We start from the raw sequence: 23,131 nt of genomic DNA, 5'->3' as shown, positions 1-23,131 counted from the left end.
ACGGCGGGCACGGCGGGCAGGGATGCCGCGGCTCCTGGCGCCGCTGCTGTGCCTGGCTCTGCTGCCCGCTCTCGCCGCGAGAGGTAGGAGCCCGCGCCGCGCCCGCAACTTCCCGCGCGCTTCCAAACTTTGGCGGCGGCCGCGCGCCCCGGGTGGCGGGAGTTGGAAGTCGGCTGCAGTGTGCGAGCCGCGATCGGCGGGGCATGGACCCCGCTGTTGGGCTCCGAGCCGGGCATGGGGTCCCAGGGCCCGGCCGTGCCCGCCCTGGGCGCCGCGCTGGGCTCCCCGCGGGGGCGGCGGACGCGCTGTCGGCGTCCTCTCGGTTTGAAGCGGCTGGGCTTGAGCTTCCTGTTGCTTCTTAGGGCCGCTTGTTCTCTTTCTTCTTCGCCGCCGGCCCGCACGGGGGCGGATGTCGGGGTGCACAGTGTGGGGTCTGGGCGGCTGCTGCGCCCGGGGATACCCGGGTCCCCCCAGCCCGTGTCGAAGTGTGCGAGCCTCAGGCGCTTTCGCCTGGGGAGGAGTTTGGGGATCTTTCGGGGATGTTTATCTCTCTGCCCGAGTCGCTAAAAGGACTCTCGGAGCCCAATGGTGCCCGATTTCTCTCTTTCCCCAGAGGTGGAGGAGAGAACAGCCCTGTTCCACAAAGTAGGGTTCCATGTGACACCCCGTCCCCGCCCCCACGCAGGGTCTGAGTTTCCGCGGCTCCTTAAGATGGGAGGAGGGGCTTGATTAATGATCCCTTCCCGAGAATGGGGTCGAATTCCTCCGGATCGGGGCTCTCCGCCTCCTCCGTGGGCGCGGCAGGGGCTGCCCCGGAGATGGCCGGGACCAGGTATTGGGTGTCGCGGGGGCGGGGCAGGTCCCTGGGTGCAGCCCCGGTGTCCCAGGAGGCGGCCCTGGCGCGACAATGGGCCGCTCTGATTCCCTGGCCGGCGCTTTGTCGGCAGGAGGGGCCGCGGGCTCCGCAGCTGTCGCATTTTCCCACGAGGGGGGGAGCTATGTGGCCACCCCCTCCCGCCTCCGCCTCCCGGGCTCCTTCCAAGCTAAGTGTTTGAACAGCGGGATGATCCTGGTAGCTGGTTCGGGGTCCCAGCCCTTCCTGCCCCCCAGTGAACACCAACTGGGCCGGGAGGTGCAGAGTTTGGGAGACTAGTCTGAGTTGTCTTCGTTTCTCTTTTCGCTCAGGCGTGGACTGGGCGGCCCCTCCCACCTGGGAGGAGACTTAGTCACCTGCCGCCTAGCCCACTTGCTCCCCTTCTGATGTGCAGTCCCCGGCAGAATGTGGAAGCCCCTTGGGTTTGGGTGGGCTTTCTAGATACTGTCTCCAGGCCACCCTGGTGTCCCCGAGGGTTTGGAGCTGGTGGCAGATCCCAGCCCGGGTTTGGGGGGAGGGGGCTGCGCAGTCCAGGCTGACCTTTCTCCTGCCCCTTCCCAGGCCTGCGCTGCTCCCAGCCCGGGACCTGCCAGAACGGTGGGAGGTGTGAAGTACTCAACGGCACCGAGGCCTGCATGTGAGTAGCCCCCCGCGGGGACCTGTTGCTTTTGTTGGGAGCAGAGCCCCTGCCTTCTGGGGACTGAACACTGGCCCATTGTCTTCTGGTGGCAGCCCATGGCTGGGCTCGGTCACGTGCTGACTTTTATTGGACAAAGTCTGGCAATTACTTAATCACCAGCAATTATGCCGCGTGTGGAACCACTCTTGCCGCCAGAGGTTGGCGTGCTCTGTGGGCACTTTGGGCTGGAGTGGCAGCACAAGGAGGGGATCCCTGGTGCTGTTTCTCCTCTAAGTCCCTGAGGAACAGTTGCCCTTGGGGTAGTGTGCAGAATTTTTAGAGCCCCCCCATCACCGGGAGCCTTTCCTCTGGGTAGGTGGACTTCTTACTGCACTGGAGGACATTGGCTGCTTCGAGCCAAGCCCACTGTGGCTTCTTGGCCCTGCTCTCTCCTGGGCTCTAGGCAAGGCTGGAGAACTTGGAACTGTTCTTGCTGGAGCCACCTGCCTGAGCAGTGGGGTAGGAGTGTTCTGCCTCCTGCCGGTGGCCTGTCGGCCTCACTCAGGTCCTCCACGAAATGGGCATGAAGGAGGCTGAGGACGGGGGGTGTCATCTGCAGTGCGCTCGGGAATCCTGCTGGGGCCCTGAGCCCTGGCTGACTGTGGCTTAGCTGGCCTGAGAAATTTCTGGGCCACGCCGGTGCCCTTCAACTTGAGCTCGCCCTGAGGAGAATACCGAGGAGGTTTTGGGCCGGGCCTCCCCTCCCCTGGAGACTGCAGACAGAAGCGCTTGAGCCTGGGCGGGCGGCGCGCCCTCGTTCCAACTGCTGAGTGCCTGTCCCCTTGACAACCCCATGCTCCTTCCCTCGCTGCCCGTCCTGGGCAGGCGGCCCCCTCCCTCCCCAAACTGAAGCCAATTAAGCAGGTCTGGGAGCAGTTTATTGGACAAAGCCAATTGTGTCTTTGTCCAATGCTAATGAATGCACACTAGCTTTTTTTTTTTTTTTTTTTTTTTTTGCTTTTTTGGGGGCCCTTTCTCCCACTGCAGAAGCCTCGCGGTCGCTTGATGCCCTAAATCTTGTTTCCCTCCATTCAGAGGCGACAGCTGGGATTCAGGGGAAGTGCAGTGGCTATTGTTGGGAGGGGGATTAATGCTGTGTGATTAATTATGCGTGGCTTCCCAGAATGCGTGGCCCCCCTTCCCCGCCAAGGCGGCGCGCCTTGCCTCGTGCAGGCAGGCTGAGAACCTTGCTCCCGGAGGCTGGGGAGGGCCACTGCCCTGGAAGGTGGGAGGTGCCGGCTTCTGGGCCACCGATGGTGGGTGCAGCCTGGTCGTGAGCTGGGGCTGGGTCTCCCGAGGCCCATGCTTTCGGCCCCGTGCTGCCTGGGCTGAGGGCTATGTGCTTTGGGGTGCAGGATGGCCAGGCCCTACCAGGCCCTGCTCTGGCACCTGTGCCAGAACCCTCCAAGCCCACCAGGCGACAGTGCTGTGGGCTGTCTTTGCTTCCCAAACTCAGGGATGTTGTCCGTGAGGCCCATGCAACTCAAGCCGGGCCACCAATAAGAGCTTTGTGCCTGGCCCTCCCCGCTCCAGGGCCCGATGCCCCTCCTCCTTGGCAAGAAGCCTGCCTCAGTTTGGCCTGGCACTTGGCCAGGCTATGCCCACAGAGGACCATTGTGCTTGCCCCACGAATCCAGAAGATGAGGCGGAAGTGCCGACCTCTGGGCAGCAGCATCAGAGGCCAGGGCCACAGGCAGTCCTGCTGAATGAGGCACAGGGCCAGGGCGCAGCACAGCGTGGGTGCAGCGGGACTCTCCTGCTAGGCCTGGACACCCATGCGGTCCACAGTGCTCGTGGAAGCTGCTGCCTTCCTGTTAGCACCCCGGGCTCTCCTGGCCAAAGGGAAAAGTCTCTGTTCTCTCAGGGTGTCTGGGGTGCAGCCTCCAGCTGTGGTCTTCCAAGCTTCCCAGCTTCTGGTGGCACTGCTGTGGAGATGGGTCAGGGAAAGGTGGAGTCACCATGCCTGCCTGTGAATCATCTCTTTCCATCCAGAGAGAAGGAACTTTCCCAGGCTGCTGTCACAGGACTGAGAGCTCAGGATGGAAAAGTGGACTCTGTTGGTGACAGCCAACTTCCCAGAGGGCCTGGGGTCACCGCGGCTGGGCAGCGTGGCCCCATGAGCGCTGAGGGGAGAGCTGCAGGCAGCTCTGTCTGTTGGGGAGTGTGTGTGTCCACAGTCTGGGGCTGCCTTCCGCTCTGGAGGCAGAGACGGGGTGGCTAAGCAGAAGGCAGCTCCCTCTGCCTGCAGAGTCACGATATCCTGGGGGCATCTGTCTGCTGTCACAGAAGTCATTGAGCCATCCTGGCCAGAGAGCCCAGAGGGAAGGGGCTGTAGCTGCAGGCAGCCCTGCACTCAAGGCCACGTTCTGCTGACCACCAGCTCCGTGACCGTGGGTCTTCAGGTCACCTGAGCCTCAGTTTCCCTTCCTGTAAGGCAGGGTGGATAGGCAGTTGGTGTCTGGGTGTAAGGATCGTAGAGGATGGCTGGCTGGCTGTCTCCCTTGGCTATGAGCAGGCGGAGTCTCCTCCTGGGCGCTCTGCTCCTTGGTGAATGGGTTGATTCAGAGAAGCCAAAGGGGCTGCCCGCTGCGCGGTGCCGGGGAGGAGCTTGAGATTCCCGAGTCTGTCCGGCCCCCACCCACGCTGTGCGGCTCCAGCGGGCCACCTTTGCCTCCTTCCCTGTGTGCTTAGAGCACCTGCTGAGTGTGGCAGAGCTGGGACCCGGCTGGGACGAGACAGGCATGGCCTTCCATCTGGCGGCCCCATTGGAGCGACAGCCAGCAGCGCAGGTGATGTGTGCCGAGCGCCCCACTCCTAGGAGCCGTGTTCCCACGTGCCATGCCGTGGCTCCCAGCAGCACATGACACTGCCCCTTTGAGGCTCCAGAAGGTGAAGAGGAAGAGGCCCAAGCAGGCTGGTGCGGGGGCCCCGCGGTCATGGCTCCCCACACCCTGCCCCTCTTGCTCCAGAGCAAGGAAGCCAGGCGAGGAGTGACATGGGGGCCAGGGCCTCAGCAGGAAGTGACTTTTCAGGCTGGGAGGGCATGACAGAGCCATGTGTTTTTTGTCACCTCGTCCTTCCTGTTCCACCTGCAGCCTTGGGAATGGAGGTGCTGTGGGGTCTGTCGTCCTCTGGGTGAGGACCCCAACTGGGGCCTCTGCTGCTCAGGCCTGGAAGCTGTGACCAGGACAGAGGGCCTGCCTGCCACCGAGCTGGGGAGACAGAAAGAGGGGGCTGCCGGCACTGTCCAGAGACCACATGATACTAACCTAAAAGGCCAGCTAGAGCTGCTGGCCCAGGGAGCAGAGTGTGGGTGGTGGACAGGGGAACCCCAGTTTAGGGTGTGGAGTGAGTGCTGGCACAGCGGTGGCATTGCCTCGGGGAGGGGGTGTCACGTCTCGGTCACACTCTGTGAGTGGGCACTGGCTTAGGTCCTGGAACACAACTCTGGAGGGCAGGTGGGTGTACCTGGCAGGGCTGGGCCTGGGCGCGAACCTTTCCTGTTGTGTGTGTTGTCTATAAATAGTGAGAGGATGTGGCTTTGCAAAGGTGACTGAACTTTGATGTTGCTTTCCTCAAAAATGGTGACGCTTCCCGAATGGGAGCGCCCCCCACCTGTTGGGGGGCCCTTGTTTGCTCTCCTCCCTGAGGGCTAGCGATGTGGGTTTCCTCCTCAGTTTCCAGGTAGGAAGGACGAGGCTGAGGTGCAGCGGCTGGGCGGAGGGTGTGGATGCGGGACCAGCTTGCGTCAGCCTGGCCTTCCTGTGCAGGCGCATCCAGAACTTTCTGGCTGTTTCCCAGAGGCCCAGGAGGAAGCCTTGCTAGCTTTAATGAGCGGCTGGCTGGAGGGCATGCTTACGGCCCTCCTCCTCCTCGCCTAAGCGTCTGATCCTCGGGTTCCCAGGCAGGCTGGGTTCCCCGTGGGGCACACCCTGCACTCCCGGCAGGTCCAGGGCCAGTTGGCCCTGATGAGCTGGCCCTCAGAGCTCTGTCTCCCCCTGAGTCCCCATTTCCCCCTCCAGGATCAGTGCCCCTGGAATCACCTTTAGCTTTGTCCCAGCCAGACGGGACCCTGGGACAGTCAGCACACACAGCGGTGGTATCTGCTGGCAGCGGTGGCTGGGAACGCGGCCTGACCGTGCAGCCGGGCAGGTTCTGCCACGCTCAGGCGTGCTCTGGGCTCCAGGCTCTGAGTGCCGAGCCCCTGGGCCCTGGGCTGGATAGGCAGAGGGCGGGGGAGGTGCCTCTCCACGGGCTGCTCTGGGCACTGGGGGCTTTGAGTGGCGAGTCACGTGCGCGGTTTGCCGTCCCACCCATCAGGAGCGTGTGCCTCAGCGGCAGTCAGTACCTTCACCACAGCATGTCACTAGTGCGAGTTCCAAGAATTCTCTGCCACTCCAGAACAGTCGCATCCCGGCCCCTCCCTCAGCCCCGTCAGCCATGGAGGTGCCTCCGTCCGTCCTGACGTTTCCTGTGAGTGACACCATGCAGCCTGTGGTCTGTGTGTCTGGCATCTCTCGCTGCGCAGTGTCTCACTCTGCTGTGGGTTAGAGTGTCACCCTATGGGGACTAGAACTCAGCTGCCCGAGGCCATCGGGGACTGGTCTGAAGGGGGCACAGTGCCTGAGGCCAAGAGCACTCAGCTGACCTCCCAGAGGGGGTGGGTGGTGGGCAGAGTGTCCGGCATGGCTTCCTTCCAAGCCTGTGTCACCATCTGCGGCCATGGAGCCCAGCACAGGCCTGGAGTGCCCACAGCCATGCCAGCCACCAAGCCTGTGGCCTCCTGGGTCCACAGGAGGGGGTTCTGGCTGTCAACTGGCCTACGCTGTGGGGTGTGAGCTGGCAGAGCAGATAGATACACCCCACTTTCACCCCACCTGACCTGACACCAGGCCGTTCAGCCTCAGCCATCCAAGATCAGCTTCAGAAGCTTTGCTTGGGTGCTTTGGACCCTGTGGCGTCAGGCAAGGCTGCCATGGCGGGCACTTGGGCTGCCAGGCTGAGGCAGCAGTGGGCAGTGAGGCCTGGGTGCGTCGCGGGCTGCTGGTCCCTGCCTGCTCCTGTCAGCTTTGGCTAGCACTGAGAGAGGCCTCAGCCTCCTACAGCACGCCCTTCTCTCCTGCCAGGCAGGAGTGCAAGTCCTCGCATGGAGTCCCCAGTTGTCCTCAGTGGTGACAGTGGGGTGGGGGTGGGGCTAGCACTTGGGGGCTGTTTTCTTTGCGGGTTCAAAGTTGGTGGAGCTCTGGGAAGAGAAGTCCTCTCCCCAGGGTTTCGCCACAGAGCAGCCCCCACAATCCACTGCTCTGGGGACCCCTGGAGAGATGTCCCCGCTGGGCCCCCACTCAGCGTAGAGGCTGACATTTACACTTTAGGGTGAATTCCCTGGTGCAGAGTGGCTTATTTGAGTGTGTTCCATGGGGGCTGCGGACATGTTGCTTCTGCTGCCCCTGCTGCCCAGGTGGGAGGGCGTGTCCTGCTAGAACCCCGGCCCTGGCTGGTGCGGGGAGCTGTGCCACAGGCCTGGCCGTTTCCTCAAAAGGGCATCGGGTCTGTCTTCCCAGGGGCTGGGGGTCAGCAGGGAAAGTCGGGGTGGCCAAGCCTCCTTACTATGCCTGCAGATCCCACCCACTCAAAGGCAGGTGCCAGGCACCACCGTGCCTCTGGAGGCCACCTCAGCATCTCGGGGCGAGGCCACACCACAGACCCCTTCCTGGTCCCAGCCGCCCATCTGGCTATACCTGAGGACAGCGACACCCCAGGGAGCTGTTCCCTCCAGGCCGGGTGGCAGAGTGTTCCTGCAGCATGTCGCATTACTGTCCCCCTGCTGGCCAGGGACTGGGGACAGGTCCCACCCTAGTGGGTAGACAAGAGGAATGCTGGTCATCAGGCTGGCTCACTGTCACCTGGCCCGCACCACGTGCCTGAAGCGGCTGTCCTTGTAAGCCGGTGAACGGCCCCTTATCCTCTGTTGACACTGCTAATTTGCTGAGCAAACTCCCCCATACCGCCCTGCCCCACCCTAGGCCCAGCATTGGCCTCAGGGATGTACCCTGTCCATCCTGTGCCCGCACGTTGGCCCTGGGACTGTGGAGCTTGAGAGGATGGGACTGCCGTCCTCTGCAGAGGTGACACGCAGGGTGGTGGGTTCAGCGAGTGCCTCTGGGGACCCTTGCAGACCCCAGAGTCCTAGGGAAGCGTCTGTACCTCAGCCCCGGGGCACCCAGGTCCCAGCTGTGGGCTCCCCGGCCCAGGATATCACTTTAAAGTGCCACAGGCCAGCCCTGCATGGTGACAGGTAGTGTGGGACCCTGACTGGCCCTCCCCAGCCCAGCCCTCATGAGAGGAAGGTGGGTGGGAAGTGCTGGAAAGATGGGCTGGGGCTGAGCAGTAGGGACTGCGCTGCGGGCTTGGGGACTTGCCTCCCACCGTTTCCTCGTGGTTTCGGTTGTTGATGAACGGAAATAACAGTTACTGGAAGTGGGAGGCTGGGGGAGAACCAGGGCGTCGAGTGTCTGTTTCTCCCCCCACCAGGACTTTTTGGCAAATGGAGGGTGCCAGCTGAGGATGGGTTGGAATGCCACCCATGAGCAAGGGGGGTGCCCTGGGGGAAGCCCCATCTCCGCCCTGCCAGCCTGTTTGCTGTAGTCAGTGTCATGGCTGCTGCAGAGTCTCAAAGCTGCGTGAGGCTACGAGTGGGCCTCCTGCTGCATCCTGTCCCTGTGGGAATGTGCCTGTCGCCTCGCACTCCCACCGGGACCCCTCCCGGCACTGTTTTCCTGGGACCAGCCCAGCTGCAGGGTGTGGGGGAGGCTATTAAGGCTTTTCATTTTGTTTTTTGAGACAGAGGCTGGCCATGCAGTCCAGGCTGGCCCAGAACTCACTGTAGCCCAGGCTGGCCTGGAACTTGCCACCCGCCTCCCGCCCCAGACTCCCAAGGGCTGGGTGACAGGTGTGTGCCGCTGTGCCCAACAGCTGTTGAGGTTTGAGTGAGGTCACATGGGCCACTGGAGGTCAAGACCGGGGCTGGGGCAGGCTTGTGTGTCACTTGGTGCCTGCCCAGGCTGTCCTGCCTGGCCCGCAACTCTGGGGTGTCCCCCAAAGTGTGACAGTGTGGGTTCCTGCTTGTGGGGTGGCCGATGCTGGGTGCGGTAGCCTGGTTTTCATCCCAGAGCTTACGGGGTCCTGAGGCCCCTGGGGGCGGTCCTGCCATCTGCCTGGGGTGCGTGCGGTGTGGCCGTTTGCCCCATCTGCATACTAGCCAGGGAGGGGGCGTTCAGCTGAGTGCTGTGGGGCCATCGCTGAGGCCACCAGAGCGCACCCCAGGGACGGCGCACCCCAGGGACGGCACAGCTGGAACGCACAGCTGGACCGGCCCTGCAGGTTCCTACCTCCAGCTCCCATCAGGCTGGTTTCCTGGGAGCAGGCTGAAGAATCCGTCCCGTCCGGGGCCTCCCCTCCTGCTGTGTGTCCCAGGAGGCTGGTGGCTCTGTTCCAGGGGTGGGCAGACACTGCCTCCCCCCCACCCCTACCAGTGGCAGCAGCTAGGTAGGACAGCAACGTGGCACTGGGTACCAGGGTGGCACCTAGTGACCCTGCTGCCGGGCAGGAGGGTCTGAGAGTCGCTGCGTCTCCAGGCCTCCCTCAGACACCCCCCCCCACCCTGCAGCCCGGGTTTTGTTTCAGCCACTCTTCATGTAAGGCCGCATTGTCTGCCCAGCCTGCCAGGCTGGCAGATCGGGTGGTCAGGCGGGAAATCCAGGCCTCGGGTGGGGCAGGTTGGGGTGCAGGGCACCCTCCCTCCTCAGTCTATCTCTTGGGGAGCTGCTCTGCCCTCTAACTGCAAAGCCCAGGCAGTGAGGCTTCTGTGACCTACCAGGGCCCGCTTCCTCCTCCCTAAGGTGGGCCCCACATCACCAAGCTGCTGTGGGGCACAAGGTGTGATCCACACCAGCCACAACTGTGCTGTGAGGCACAGCCTTGTGTGTGTGCTGGACCTGGTCAGGGGTCTTGCTGTCCTGCCTCCCCCAACCCTAGCATCCCAGACCGGGGTGGCTGGACACAGACGTAGGCACCTAGTGGCCGCCCCAGCCCCAGCAGCCCCACCCACTGTCCCCTGTTGGCATCTGCTCTGGAGGCAGAGGCAGAAAGTTGGCAGATCGCTTCTGGCTTTGGCATCCAGCTCAGACTGCGATTGCTGGCTTAATTGATCGACTTCTGGATTAAGCTCTCCCGGCACGCCCGGCCCCGTGTGCTGATCGACCACTTGCGCGCAGTCTAAATTGCTGCGGGGTGCAAGGCTGGGCCCCCCCCAAGTGGGAGCAGTGTCCCCCATCAAAGGATGTGACCATCCCTGGCCTCCGTGGTGCTGAAGCCATCCCTGTGTGTCCCCAGGGGCCATTGGACGGTGGATGTCAGGAGCACCCAGGGAGGACACTTGTGCCTAGCCTGGTCTGCATTCTGGGGCAGTCTTTTGGGGGTACCAGGTGGTGCATTACCTGGGGGGGAGGTGTTCCCTTGGGGCCCCCAACAGGTACTTTTCAGGCCTTCGTTGGTGACCGGTTGCTGGGTTTGTGTGCTGGGTATGCTGCACCTTTAGCACTGCTGGGGGGAGGGGCCGGCCAAATGGTGGTCCCTCCCGCGCCACATGCACCACGCTGGGGCCATCTCCTTCTCCAGGAAGTGGCAGGGGGCCTGTCTGTCCCTTCTGGGGCAGACCACTTCCCAAGTGCAGCCACCCCAGGCACAATGAGCCCAATGGGGTATTGTTTCCCTTTGGTGGGAAAGGTGGCTTCCCGGAGGGCAGGTTCCGTCCCCTCCTCTCCCACACAAAGGGCTCCCCAGCCCTCGAGGAAGCCGGGCCTTTCCCGCTAGCTTCCTCTTCCCTCTTCAGCACATTTGAACAGTCGAGGCTGCTGTGCGCACGGGGAGGGGGAGACTGGAGCCACCCTTTGGGCTGGAAGGCCTGCTAGCCCCGTGGCGCCCTTGGGTGCCAGAGGCACTGCTGTGTGGGCTGGAGGCTGCCTGCCCTTCCTGGGGCCCCTGCTCCCTTCTCAGGTCCAGGGGCAGGCACAGCTCATCCCTGGCTGTTGCCGACAGTGGTGGCAGGCCACAGGCCCAGGCTGCAGCCTCCAGACTCCAGGCCACAGAGTGAGCTTCGCTGGAATCTGGGGCTTCTTGTGCTGGGGCTGTTTGGGGCACAGGATGGGACCGTGAGGAGTGAGGCCTCCTGCCTCTCGGATTTTATCCTTGAGCCCCAGGTGGGACGCAGGGCATCCAGCAGGTCCCCAAGCCTGCCCAGCCTGGTCCAGGCCTGTGTCCTGGTTGGTGGTGGTTGCTGCTTGGATGTGGGCCTGGACCAGACAGGTGTCTGGACCCAGGGATCCCCCAGAGCCCCTTCCTCAGGAGTCTTGGCCAGGGAGGGCGCTGGGCTTGTCAGCCCTGTGAAGGCTTTATAGGGGTCTGGGCCCAAGTCTGAGCCCCAGACCACTCAGCCTGGCCCCAGCGTCCCCCTTCAGCAGGGGCTCGTGTCACACACACCCCCTGCCCAGCCCAAAGATGCCATTGGCCTGGGCAGGTGTGGTGGGGAGGTGGGTTGAGTGTGATAGAGCGGGCAGTGGGCAGGGCAGGGCCAGAGCCCAGAGTGCCCACGGGGCTGGGGAGGCGGCTTCCAAGCAGGCAGGTGGGGGTCCAACTGGCTCCTGGGGGGTGGCAGCCTGACCCTCTGTCATGGCACATGGTGTGTTCAGGAAGGGGTGTCAGGCAGTGGAGGGGGGGGCGCTTCGCTGCTCCCTTGGGAGCCCTTTCAGGGCAGGGCTATGTGCTGGTCCCCTGGGTATGCAAGCCTGAGGGGCCAAGCCTGGACCTCCTATCAGACCCAGCCTTGGCCGTGGCTCCTGTCCCCTCCATCCCAGGTTTGGATGTGTGGCCTGCCCGGTCCCTGCTGTGGTCACCTCCCCTATGACAGTTCTGCCCCAGCATACCACCTTCTTCCACCAGCTCTGCTGCCCCTGTCCCCTCGACCATAAACTTCTTACAAGCAGAAGAGGCAGGAGCCCAGTAAATACCCCCACTGTGCTGCTGCCCCTCCTCCTCATTTGGGGGCCGAGGGAGCTGTCATCTGTCCCCTGGGGGTGGCAGATGGCTGCTTAGCTTGGAAAGGAAAACAGCACAATTTAGAATTAGTCCCGGGTGAAAGGTCGCAGCAACATCTGCCTCCGGAGGCTTCGGGGAGTCACATTTCTATGGAGTGTGCGGCCTGGGAGGGCAGCGGGAGCCGGCACAGTGGAAATACTGAAGCCCGGAACAAAGGCCAGGCGGCGGCTTCTGGACAGTGGTGCAGGAGCAGCTTGTGCAGCTCTGCGTCTGCCGGACGCTGCCTGACACTCACCTGCCACGGCGGGTTGCACCACCCCCACCAGGCCACAGGGTGGGCTCGGCGTGGCCAGACAGGTGCCCAGGCAGCCCCAAGAGGAGGAGCTTCTCTGACACACCTGTCATGGGGCTGGGTTCCCACGGTGGGTGCTGAGAGCCGCAGGGCTTGAGGAGGCTGGGACAGTTTTGTCCTGTCGGGGAGGCTCAGGGCATCTACTGCTGAGAAGTTTCCCCTGTAGCCCTGGAAGGGCTGGCCTTGACGGGACATCTGAGTGGCTCTGAGTGCCAGGGTCACGCAGCGGGACCCAGCTTGGGCATGCTCTGGCATCCCTACTGCTCAGCCAGCTGTCAGCCGTGATTTATTTATTTATTTATTTATTTATTTATTTATTTATTTATTATGTAGTTAGTACAGGGTCTTACTACACAGATCAGACTCGTAGTGATCCTGTAATCCCGAGCGCTGGGATTACAGGCACGCACCCCCACCCCCCAGTCTCAGTCACTGTCTCAGCGTGCCCCAGAGACAGAGCCGGCATGGCACACCAGGGATCGAAACCCAGTCCCTTGGGGCTGGGGATATAGCTCAGTGGCATAAGCGCTTGCCTGGCAAGCACAAGGTCCCATGTTCAATCCCCAGTGCTGGAAACCCAGTCCCTGCATCTGCCTAAGCAGGTGCTGCTGAGCTATCTGGCTGGCCCTAAGGGCGTGGTATTCTTGGCCAAGCCCAGATGCCAGTTCCTGTGGCTCTCACCCAGCTGCCAGGACAGGTGCTGAGGATGGAGCGGCCACTGCTGCTGCCGCCAGGGCTGTGAGGGGCTTGGTCTCGTGGTTGGTGGCCCTGGCCACACTGAGCTGCAGCCCCAAAGTCCCTCTCACCTTTCCCGGGACGTCAGTGCTGTGGGAAGGAGGTGACGGGTGTTTGTCCCCAGGCAGCCCCAGCTCTGTGGCCGGGTGGTGGGGACAGCAGACAGGTGGGCAGAGCCTGAGTGAGAACCCAGGCATGGGCAGAAGAAAGGCCTTTGGGACGCTGCCCTCAAAGCTGCCCGTCCACCCTGGCCCTTTCCTCTGCTGTGGCCCTGCCTGCCCGTAGCAGTGGGCCTTCACTGAGTCCCAGAGCCCAGCGTGGCAGTGGAGAGGACAAAGGACCCTCTGAGCCGCCACATTCCCCCACGCGGAGCCGGCTCGGGCCACCGGCTGCCCTGCTCCTGCCCCACCCGCCGGCTTGGCGGCTGGCCGCGCCCGCAGGAGCAGCTGTCCTTCACAGGCACACCTGCTCCCTGGCCGCCCTTTGTCCATGCTGCTGATGCCTGATTTATTGGGCAAGTTTTCCCCGTGCTGGTCTGGCTATGTCCAACCAGGCGGATTCTTCAGTCCTTGCCTGGGGGGCCCTCAGGGTGCAGAGGGGACATGCTGAGGCTGTGGGGCTAGGGATATGGGCAGGGCTTTGGGCCATTTGGCAGCATCTGGCGACTTCCCCTTCAAGTATCTGGCAGGGCTGAGGCCCAAGGCTGACCCTTGAGGACCAGGGACCAAGAGCCAAGCCACATGAGGGCTCTGGGAAGTAGGGTGGCCTGTGGCATGTTGCCCACCCAGGTGGGCTTCTTGATGCCTTGGACTGCATGGCCAGGGGCCCCGTGTGTGTCCAGCGAGTCCTGGCCGGCAGCTTCAGACCTAGTTTTGATGATCAAGTGGCCTCTGTCCCGCACCCACCCCCTGCTGATTTCGTCAGCAGCTGAGAGAGAAAAAAAGCTCTTTCTCCAAGTGGGCCACGGCCAGCTCCTGCCTCACAAAGGGGCACTGATGCGGGAGGAGGCCACGCTGGGCCCAGCCGTGGGTCCCAGGCTCCCGGCGGCCACTTGGGCTGGCCGTCACTGGATCCTGGTGCAGCGGGGGCTGTGCCTGCGCCCCTCTCTGCCCAAGGGTGGCCTTGCGGGGCCTGTGGTGACCAGGGGCAGGTGTGACACTGACTCCACGTGAGCTGCCTCCCCTTCCAGGGCCACCCGCTTCCTGGCTTCCCATGCAGGGCCTGAGTGAACTCCCCGGGGGTGGGGCGGTTTGTTTTCTTTAGACCAGTTGGTTGGGGACTTTTGGCTTCTGGCAACAGGTGGTCGGCCAGAGTGGCCATTTTGCATCCTCCCCACCCAAGCTCAGGCCCAGATGCAAGACTCCAGGGAAGACGGAGGCTTCCCAGGCCTCTGGGACCAGGAGTAGCCAGCAGGATCTTGCCCCAGAGATGGCCGTCAGTGCCATGGGTTGGGGCGCTCCCCGGGTAGCCCCAAACAAACCCTGCCTGTGGGTTTCATGTCTCCTGCACACACAGGAGCAGTCAAGCGCCAGTAGGCTGGAGTTTGTGGGGCATGGTCCCCGGGAGAGGCTTGGAGTCAGTGCAGCATGGGGTTGGGGTGCCTGGGTGTAGTCTGCAGCCACAGCTTCTGGTGTTGGGATGTGGTCCTGGGACAGGCGGTGGCAGTCCCCAGGTGTGGCTCTGGAAGGCAGGACGGGACTCAGGTGGCCTGCAGGTGGGAGGAGACCTTTCCTGCATGCCCGGCCCGGGCTCTGCCAGGCCAGCGCGTTCTGCCTCAGAGGCTTCTCCGGTGGGAAGAGTGAGGTCTGGCTGCTCCCAGAGCCCCCAGGGGATGAGGCCTGGAGGGACAAGGCCAGCGATTTATGGGCCTCTCAGGAGGCCAGCAGGTGGCCGAGGCAGCTGTGGGGGGAGGGGCGGGTGGCAGATGCCAAGCCTGTCCCTGCAGGGAACACGTGAGACCAGCCTGGAAGCAGGTGTCTCCCTGCCTGTCCGCTTCTGCTGGGGCTTGGACCTGCTCCTGGGTGGGGCAGGACTGCCTCATGGTCCCGTGGGGACAACCTTGGAGGCACCTCAGGTTCCCGGGCTGTAACGTTCTTGGCTGCTGTGTGCCATGAAATCTTGGAATCGGAGGGGAAGTTGAGGCAGGGGGCAGAGGCTGCCTGTGAGAGGGCTCAGTGGAGGGAAGAGGCTCCACTGCTCTTGTGCACACCCATGCTGCTTCCCACCTCTGCTGAGGCATCGATGTTTGAAAGTCGAAGAAGCCGTGAACTCTTCTGCATGCTGATGCATATTCAGCACAAAGAAGCTAGAGCGAGGGGGTGGGCAACCTCCTGGGCAGCAGGGGGCTCGAGGGAGCTCAGCCCTCTGCCTCCCTCTCCAGAAGGCTGTGCCTGGCAGCACACCTGCCGGGCTTGAGCCCCAGGAGGCCTTGCTACAGCATCCAGGCTCTGCACGGCCTGTTCCGATCCCTTGTGCTTCTCTCTGCGGAGGTGAAGTTCAGAGCAGGACTGACTGCTGCAGTGTGAGCTGCTGCAGTGTCCTGGGCACCGCCGTCTCCCAGCCCTTCCTGTCCAGCCCTAGAGTGCCTCCCGCTCTGAGGGACCTCTGCCGGCCTGCAGCCCTCCGGCCTGGTTCTGGGCCCATACCTGGCTGCGCATACTCCCTGGGGTCGGGGCCCCACCTGCCGGCAGGTTGTGGACGAGTCTGACCAGGCTGTGATGGTCAGGGCGAGTGGGGAGCTAACACCCCGCGTGTCTCCTGACAGCTGCAGCGGGGACTACGTGGGCCAGCGATGCCAGGACTCCAACCCCTGCCTCAGCAGCCCCTGTAAGAATGCTGGGACCTGCCACGTGGTGGACCGAGGTGGCGCCGTGGACTATACCTGCAGCTGCCCCTTGGGCTTCTCTGGGCCCCTGTGCCTGACGCCCCTGGACAATGCCTGCCTTTCTGGGCCCTGCCGCAATGGGGGCACCTGTGACCTGCTCACACTTGCAGAGTACAAGTGCCGCTGTCCCCCAGGCTGGTCAGGTGAGGTATCGGGATGGCTGAGCCCCCACAGCCACATGGTCCCCGGGGTGACCCAGGGCCTGCCTCTGCTTGCCATGCAAGCATATGGTCTGTAAAGGTTGGGTCCCCTCCTGACTCTCCAGTGGCCTGTGTCGCCCTTGCTGACCCTGTCCTTGGGTGGTCATTTGGATTCTTGGGGCCCTTGGTTATAGAAAGTTGATGGTCACAGCCTTGGTCAATCCCGGTGGTCCCTCCGCAGTGCCCAAAGCTGTCCCCAGCCTCCCAGGGAGACCGCGGCCCTAGGAGCGCGGTGGCTAGCCTGACCCCTCCCCCCATCAACCCCAGGAAAGTCGTGCCAGCAGGCTGACCCATGTGCCTCCAATCCCTGTGCCAATGGTGGCCACTGCTTGCCCTTCGAGACCTCCTACATCTGCGGCTGCCGGCCGGGCTTCCACGGCCCCACCTGCCGGCAGGACGTGAACGAGTGCAGCCAGACACCAGGGCTGTGCCGGCACGGGGGCACCTGCCACAATGAGGTGGGCTCCTACCGCTGCTCCTGCCGCCCCACGCACACTGGCAGCCATTGCGAGCTGCCCTACGTGCCCTGCAGCCCCTCGCCCTGCCAGAATGGGGGCACCTGCCGCCCCACAGGGGAGACCACCCATGAATGTGCCTGCCTGCCAGGTATGTCAGCCCCCGTGGCCATAGGACTGGGCATGAGCGGGCAGGGGCTTGGAATGGTGTGTGTGGAGGAAGCCATCCAGCGGGCTGCATGGGGTGCCCGTTTGGAGGTGGGCGCAAGGCCAGGGCCCCAGCTAGACACCCTGTAGCAGCACTGCCTATCTCCGGCCCTTTCTGCCCAGGGGTATGGTTTGCTGAGACCTGGTCCTGGGTCCAAGACCCCTGAGCTCCTTCCATCTATCTGGCCTCTGGGACAGGCATGCCCTCCCCCGGTGGGCCCCATGTGGAGTCCCCTGTGGCTGCCCTGGGCCACTCGTTCTCCAATTTCCTAAAACACACAAGAGTTGCAGGACTCTGGCTGCAGAGGAAGCGCCTGGTCTGGGTGGCTCCCAGGCTTCCCCTGGGGCCTGGGAACCAAGTTTTAGGCGTGTCTCTTTCCTCCGGGGTAGTCTTTGCTATAGCCTCACTCTGTCAGCTGTACTCCTGGCAGTTAGGAGGAAAGGGGTTTGGGTTGGGTGCTGGGGCACACAGGGCCTCAGCTGCCCTGGAGGTAAACCCAGGCTTGCACCATGCTGGGGCATAGCAGCCCTTGCAAAGGGGAAGCTGGCTGTTTCCACAGCCTGCAGGGCCAGCCCAGGCCTTGGGGCCAGCCCAGGCCTTGCACTTCCCAAAGGTCCTCAGCAAGTGGATGTGTGAGGCAGGCTGCTCCCTGCCTCCATCCTCGGTGGCCCCGTGACCCCGTACCTCTGTGAGCCTCATGGGTTGAGGGGCTGCATTCTGCTGGGGCCGAGACAAGCTGGGGAGCAGCAGGAGTGCCCTTGCTGGAGGACCCCAGGCATGGAGCTGGTGCCCGCCCCTCCTGGGGAGTGCGAGGTGAAAACCAGGTGCAGCTGGGGGCTGAGAGGGAGGAAAGCGTGGTTCTCGGAGTCTGGGGGGCTGAGGAGGCCACGGCCACCATCCCATGCCAAGCTGGGCTGTTTCAGGTGAGGGCCAGCTCAGCACCTGCTGATGGCACTCAGCCCAGGTCGTGCCCACCTGGGGAGCCATCGGGGGGCCTGAAGGCCTGGCCCAGGCTGGGATTTGGAGTCACGCTGGCCCCTGCCCAGCCCTGAGTCCCAGGAAGACATCCGATGACCCTGGATCTGAGTCAGGATGCTTCCCCAGCCTGTGTCCAGTTGTATTCCGGCTTTTCCCAGCCTCTGGCTTTGCCGCAGCTGGTGGGGTGGGGGTCTTGGATGGAGGAGCAGACAGGTGTAGTGGGGCTCTCGGGGCAGGAGGGGTCAACAGCATCCCGGTGGGGTGTTAATTAGTAACCGGCTGCAGGTTGGGCTGTTGCCGGATGCCTTTCTGGGCTGATCATTGATCTGGCGGGAGTTGAGTCGATTAATAGCTAACTGGCTGCTGAGGAGGTCCTCCGGGGCCGAGCGGCCGGCTGCACCTCAGGGTGGCTGTGTGGGAAGAGCAGGGCCGTCAGGCTCTACTCTCAAGCCTCCATCCACTTCATGGCTGAGCAGGGCCACTCGTCTCTCCCCAGGGATGGCATAGAGTCCCCAGCACACTGGGATGCTGTTTCCAGAGCCTCTGAAAGCCTGTGAGGCAGGAGGGGTTGTGGCCACAGCTCCGGGATCTCCTGGGTCCCTGCTGGCACGCCAGCCCTTCACACTGAGGCCATGCAGACAGTCCACAGGCTGTCATCTGTGGGCACGGGCACCGCCTGCCTGGTCTCAGGGCCCAGCGCCAGAGCCAGACAGCCCTCCTGGCCCAAGCAGAGCCTCATGGGTACACTGGCACAGAGGGTCAAGGTCTCGGAGCCTCCAGGCCAGGCCCAGGACCCCCAAGGCAGGGGCTGACCTGGGGCCCCTCTGGCAGGCTTCACTGGCCAGGACTGCGAGGAGAACGTGGACGACTGCCCGGGAAACAGCTGCAGGAATGGAGGTGCCTGTGTCGACGGTGTGAACACCTATAACTGCCGCTGCCCTCCGGAGTGGACAGGCGAGTAGGCAGGGTGTGGCTTGGGCATGGAGGGCAGGCCACCTCTGGGCAAGCGGCGGGCAAGCTGCGAGGGGCGTGGCCTAGCTGGAGCACTGCTGTGGGCTGCGGCCTGGGCCCCACCCAGCTTGAGCTTCCAGTTAGGGTTGGGCCAGGTGGGCAGGCTGTTGGGAGCGTGGCTGCGGTGCAGCCCTCAGCTTTCTGGGGTGCACAGGGGCCAGGCCTGGAGCCCAAAAGGATAGTATCGGGGTGGCTGCTGTCAGGAGTGGTGCCTGCGGTGCCCACTGTAGATCTGCACAGCTGTGGTATGCCGTTCTGGCCCCTGGCATGTGGGTCGGAGGATAAACGTCCAGCCCAGTCCTGCTGGGCTGGTCATGGGAAGAACGCTGGGCTAGATGGGCGCAAGCCCAGCCCTTGGGTGCTCCCTGGTGGGGTAACAGGCAAGGGCAGATACTCACAGTCCCAAAATGGGGGTGATGTCTCCCCGTGGTGCCAGATGGGGATGGGGGCAGCTGCAGGGGGAAGAGCCAGTCCTGGAGCGCTTCTTGGGGTGGCCTTGGGGTTGACATTCCTGGGCCCTGCAGGTCAGTACTGCACAGAAGACGTGGACGAGTGTCAGCTCATGCCCAATGCCTGCCAGAATGGTGGCACCTGCCACAACACCCACGGCGGCTACAACTGCGTGTGTGTCAATGGCTGGACGGGTGAAGACTGCAGTGAGAACATCGATGACTGTGCCAGCGCTGCCTGCTTCAATGGTGCCACCTGTCACGACCGTGTGGCTTCCTTCTACTGCGAGTGCCCGCACGGCCGTACAGGTGAGCAGCCATGGCCACGGGCCCCGGAGCTTGAGGGGGCTGTGATGGGGCTCTCCTAGGGGGCACGTGGAAGGGACCGGCCCAGCGGAGGGCCGTGCTGCTGAGCTCCACCGCTGTGCCCCCAGGCCTGCTGTGCCACCTGAATGATGCCTGCATCAGCAACCCCTGCAACGAGGGCTCCAACTGTGACACCAACCCCGTCAATGGCAAGGCCATCTGCACCTGCCCCTCGGGGTACTCAGGCCCGGCCTGCAGCCAGGACGTGGATGAGTGTGCTCTGGGTAGGCCTGTGGGGAGCTCGGGATGGAAGGGCTTCCCGTCGCTGGGGTGGGCTGCTGCAGCCTCTCACCGGCACCCCCTGCAGGCGCCAACCCCTGTGAGCACGCGGGCAAGTGCATCAACACGCTGGGCTCCTTCGAGTGCCAGTGTCTGCAGGGCTACACGGGCCCCCGCTGTGAGATTGACGTCAACGAGTGCATCTCCAACCCCTGTCAGAACGACGCCACCTGCCTGGACCAGATCGGGGAGTTCCAGTGCATCTGCATGCCTGGTAGGCAGCACGTCCCGCACAGGGCCCAGCACAGGCCCTGGGGGCCTCCTGGCCTTGCCTCTCCCCTAGTCTCAATGCTCCCCAGGCCTTGGCCTCCGGGGTCATCTGGGAAAACCAACGCAGGTTCACAGGGCACAGCAGGGAGTGGGCCGGGGCCTCGTGGATGCAGCAGGCTGGGCACCGTGGGAGTTGCCACAGAGGTTTGGATGCCCTCTGTCCCAGACCCCCAGCAGAGGCACCATAGTCGGGGCCACTGAGGCAGTCCAGGACCTCACTGTCTCCTCAGGATATGAGGGCGTGTACTGCGAGGTCAACACGGACGAGTGTGCCAGCAGCCCCTGTCTGCACAACGGGCGTTGCCTGGACAGGGTCAGCGGGTTCCTGTGCGAGTGTCCCACCGGTCAGCCCGCCCGCCCCTCCCTGCGCCCCTGCCCTGCGCCGGTTCTTCTGGGGGCCACTTGGGAGTGTTGGAGGGTGTTTCCTGGACAGCCCACTGCGGGGTGTGCCAGATACGGGAAGCACGGTGCTGGACACCCCTCCTAATGGGGTAGCTCCTCGGTGAGAGACTGTACCCCTTCAGACTGTGGGGGGGCCAGAAGGAGGTACGGCGAACAGCGCCCTCCATGGAGAGCGGCCTCATCTGCCGAGGCCTAGGGCTGGGCTTTGGCTCCCTTAGGATGTTAATCAGCTGCCGCAGGGGAGCCCATGCGTGGCTGTTGCCATAGCAACCAGGGGATTGGAAACAGGCTGCTTTGGGGGCAAGGGTAGGCAGCCCACTGGTCACTGCCCAGCAGTGGGCCAAGGGAGGGGAAAAGCCGGGCCTGCCGCCACGCTTGGGCCAGGACCCGGTTGGGAACACCAACCATCTGTGACGCTGACCTCTGGCCACAGGCTTCAGTGGGCACCTGTGTCAGTATGATGTGGACGAGTGTGCCAGCACGCCCTGCAGGAACGGCGCCAAGTGCCTGGATGGGCCCAACACCTACACCTGCGTGTGCACAGAAGGTGAGGGCAGGGCCGCGCAGGCTGGGGCGGGCAGGGCCGCGCAGGCTGGGGCGGGCAGGGCCGCGCAGGCTGGGAGCAGAGCTCAGCGCCGGCTCAGGAGGGAAGGGAGGCCTGCCTGGGGCCCTGCCCAAGGAGGCGCTGTGAGCTGCTCTGGGTTGTGGCTTCCCAAGTGGGGTGGCCACAGGTTCAGGGAGCAGCTGGCCCAGAGCCCTCCTGTGACACAGGCTACACGGGGACGCACTGCGAGGTGGACGTCAACGAGTGTGACCCTGACCCCTGCCACTACGGCTCCTGCAAGGACGGTGTCGCTGCCTTCACCTGCCTCTGCCAGCCGGGCTACACCGGCCACCACTGTGAGACCAACATCAACGAGTGTGCCAGCCAGCCCTGCCGCCATGGGGGCACCTGCCAGGACCGTGACAATTCCTACCTCTGCCTCTGCCTCAAGGGGACCACAGGTGTCTGGCCAGGGCCAGCAGTTGGCGGGTGCAGTGGGCAGCGTGGGTGGAGCCCCAGAGCTGACCGCCCCACGCCTCCACGCCCGCAGGACCCAACTGTGAGATCAACCTGGATGACTGTGCAAGCAGCCCCTGTGACGCAGGCACCTGTCTCGACAAGATCGATGGCTACGAGTGTGCCTGTGAGCCGGGCTACACAGGTGAGGGATCTCCAGGAGACAGGCAGAACCAACAGAGGGATGCCATCCGGCTGCCAGGCTCAGCTGACCATAGCAGGGACCAGAGGCCAGGGAGAGCCACGCTCCTGTCCCTGCTCAGGGCCAGACACCCTGCGGCCCACCCAGTGCCCTTACCCTCGTCGTCAGAGGCATGCTGGGAGCAAGGCAGGAGGGAGCGGGCTTCAAGGGTGTGGCTGGCACCAGCTGCGGGGGGAACGGAGGCTCGTCTGAGACCCCGGCCTCTCCTTGCAGGGAGCATGTGCAGTATCAACATCGATGAGTGTGCCGGCAGCCCCTGCCACAACGGCGGCACCTGTGAGGATGGCATCAACAGCTTCACCTGCCGCTGCCCCGAGGGCTACCATGACCCCACATGCCTGTCCGAGGTCAATGAGTGCAGCAGCAACCCCTGCATACACGGGACTTGCCGGGACAGCCTCAATGGGTAGGCCATGCTATGCTGCCCGTAGGTAGCCCAGGTGGTGTCCTCATGGACCACTGCGTCACTCGGGACCCAAGAGCACTCATGATGTGGGCATTCCTGCCCACTCCTGAATCCCCTGGGAGGAGCCACTTACGCTGCTGTGCACAGAGAAGGGTGATGGAGCGTGGGAAGGCCCTGCTGCACCCCAGTGTCACTGAGGCCCAACCCTGCACCCGAGGTGTCAGAACTCTTGCCCCCATCTCGGGCGGGGCTGCCACTGCATTCACTTCAAAGGATGCAAGCATCCTGGTGGATGGGCATCTTATGCCAAAGCTCAGCCCCATGCTGACCTGTGGTGTGGTCACTCCTCCAGGTACTGGTGTGACTGTGACCCCGGGTGGAGCGGGACAAACTGTGACATCAACAACAACGAGTGCGAGTCCAACCCTTGTGTGAATGGCGGCACCTGCAGAGACATGACCAGCGGCTACGTATGCACATGCCGGGAGGGCTTCAGTGGTGAGCTGGGGTGCCATACATGGGCCCTGGGGAGGGCCGGGACCTGCATGGTGTGCACATCTTCCAGTGTTGGCCTCTGAGGGATTGGGGTGGCGTGGGGCCCTGGGTGACACACTGACCACCACCCCTTCTCTAGGCCCCAACTGCCAGACCAACATCAATGAGTGTGCGTCCAACCCGTGTCTGAACCAGGGCACGTGCATCGATGACGTGGCTGGGTACAAGTGCAATTGCCTGCTGCCCTACACAGGTGTGGATGCGGCAGCTCTGCGGCCGGTGTGGGGGCTGCTCTTGCTGAGGGGTTGGCAGAGGTGCAGACAGACACAGGTGTGTCCCAGACACATCCTCTGGCACCTGTGGCAGCGAGAGGCCAAGCAACCATTGGAGGGCAGTGCCCAGGTCAGGCTGAGGTCTTCATCAATGGGTTCCTGTCATCTCTGGGGGCTGGACTGCCCGCCCTGCCAGCCAGGCCTGGGGGATTCTTTTGACGGCAGCTTCTTTGTGCTGGGAACAAGGAGCTCTCTGTTGGTGCTGAGCAAGGCAGGAGCCGCTTCCCAGAGTGTCCAGCCCCTGCTGCGGGTACCGCCAAAGAGGTCGCAGGAAACGGTCTCTGTTGGAGAGCTGTGCAAGGCATTTGACACGGCAGTCCCCGCAGTGGGCAGAAGACGCTGCCCAGGCCGGGCTAGGCCAGGGGTGGGGTGGGGTGGGGTGGGGGTGCCACGTTCCCATGA

General features: G+C 63.6%; 1 protein-coding gene across 1 annotated transcript in view; it reads left to right on the top strand.

Moving 5' to 3' along the window:
• Positions 1-7: 7 nt before the first annotated feature.
• Notch1 (notch 1) overlaps positions 8-23,131 on the top strand; it is a 36,941-nt gene continuing 13,817 nt past the window's right edge. The window contains exons 1-15 of the mRNA XM_004640384.2: positions 8-83; positions 1,436-1,511; positions 15,497-15,759; positions 16,084-16,422; positions 18,289-18,411; positions 18,993-19,226; positions 19,352-19,507; positions 19,591-19,776; positions 20,063-20,176; positions 20,668-20,781; positions 21,006-21,239; positions 21,329-21,439; positions 21,710-21,902; positions 22,255-22,400; positions 22,537-22,650. Of these exons, the coding sequence (XP_004640441.1) occupies positions 23-83; positions 1,436-1,511; positions 15,497-15,759; positions 16,084-16,422; positions 18,289-18,411; positions 18,993-19,226; positions 19,352-19,507; positions 19,591-19,776; positions 20,063-20,176; positions 20,668-20,781; positions 21,006-21,239; positions 21,329-21,439; positions 21,710-21,902; positions 22,255-22,400; positions 22,537-22,650 (2,464 nt within the window). The 5' untranslated portion in view covers positions 8-22. The remainder of the gene's footprint in view (positions 84-1,435; positions 1,512-15,496; positions 15,760-16,083; positions 16,423-18,288; positions 18,412-18,992; positions 19,227-19,351; positions 19,508-19,590; positions 19,777-20,062; positions 20,177-20,667; positions 20,782-21,005; positions 21,240-21,328; positions 21,440-21,709; positions 21,903-22,254; positions 22,401-22,536; positions 22,651-23,131) is intronic.

Source organism: Octodon degus, unplaced genomic scaffold, assembly GCF_000260255.1.
Source record: "Octodon degus isolate 3935 unplaced genomic scaffold, OctDeg1.0 scaffold00123, whole genome shotgun sequence".
Lineage (NCBI taxonomy): Eukaryota > Metazoa > Chordata > Mammalia > Rodentia > Octodontidae > Octodon > Octodon degus.
This window is presented reverse-complemented; position numbering and strand designations above follow the sequence as displayed.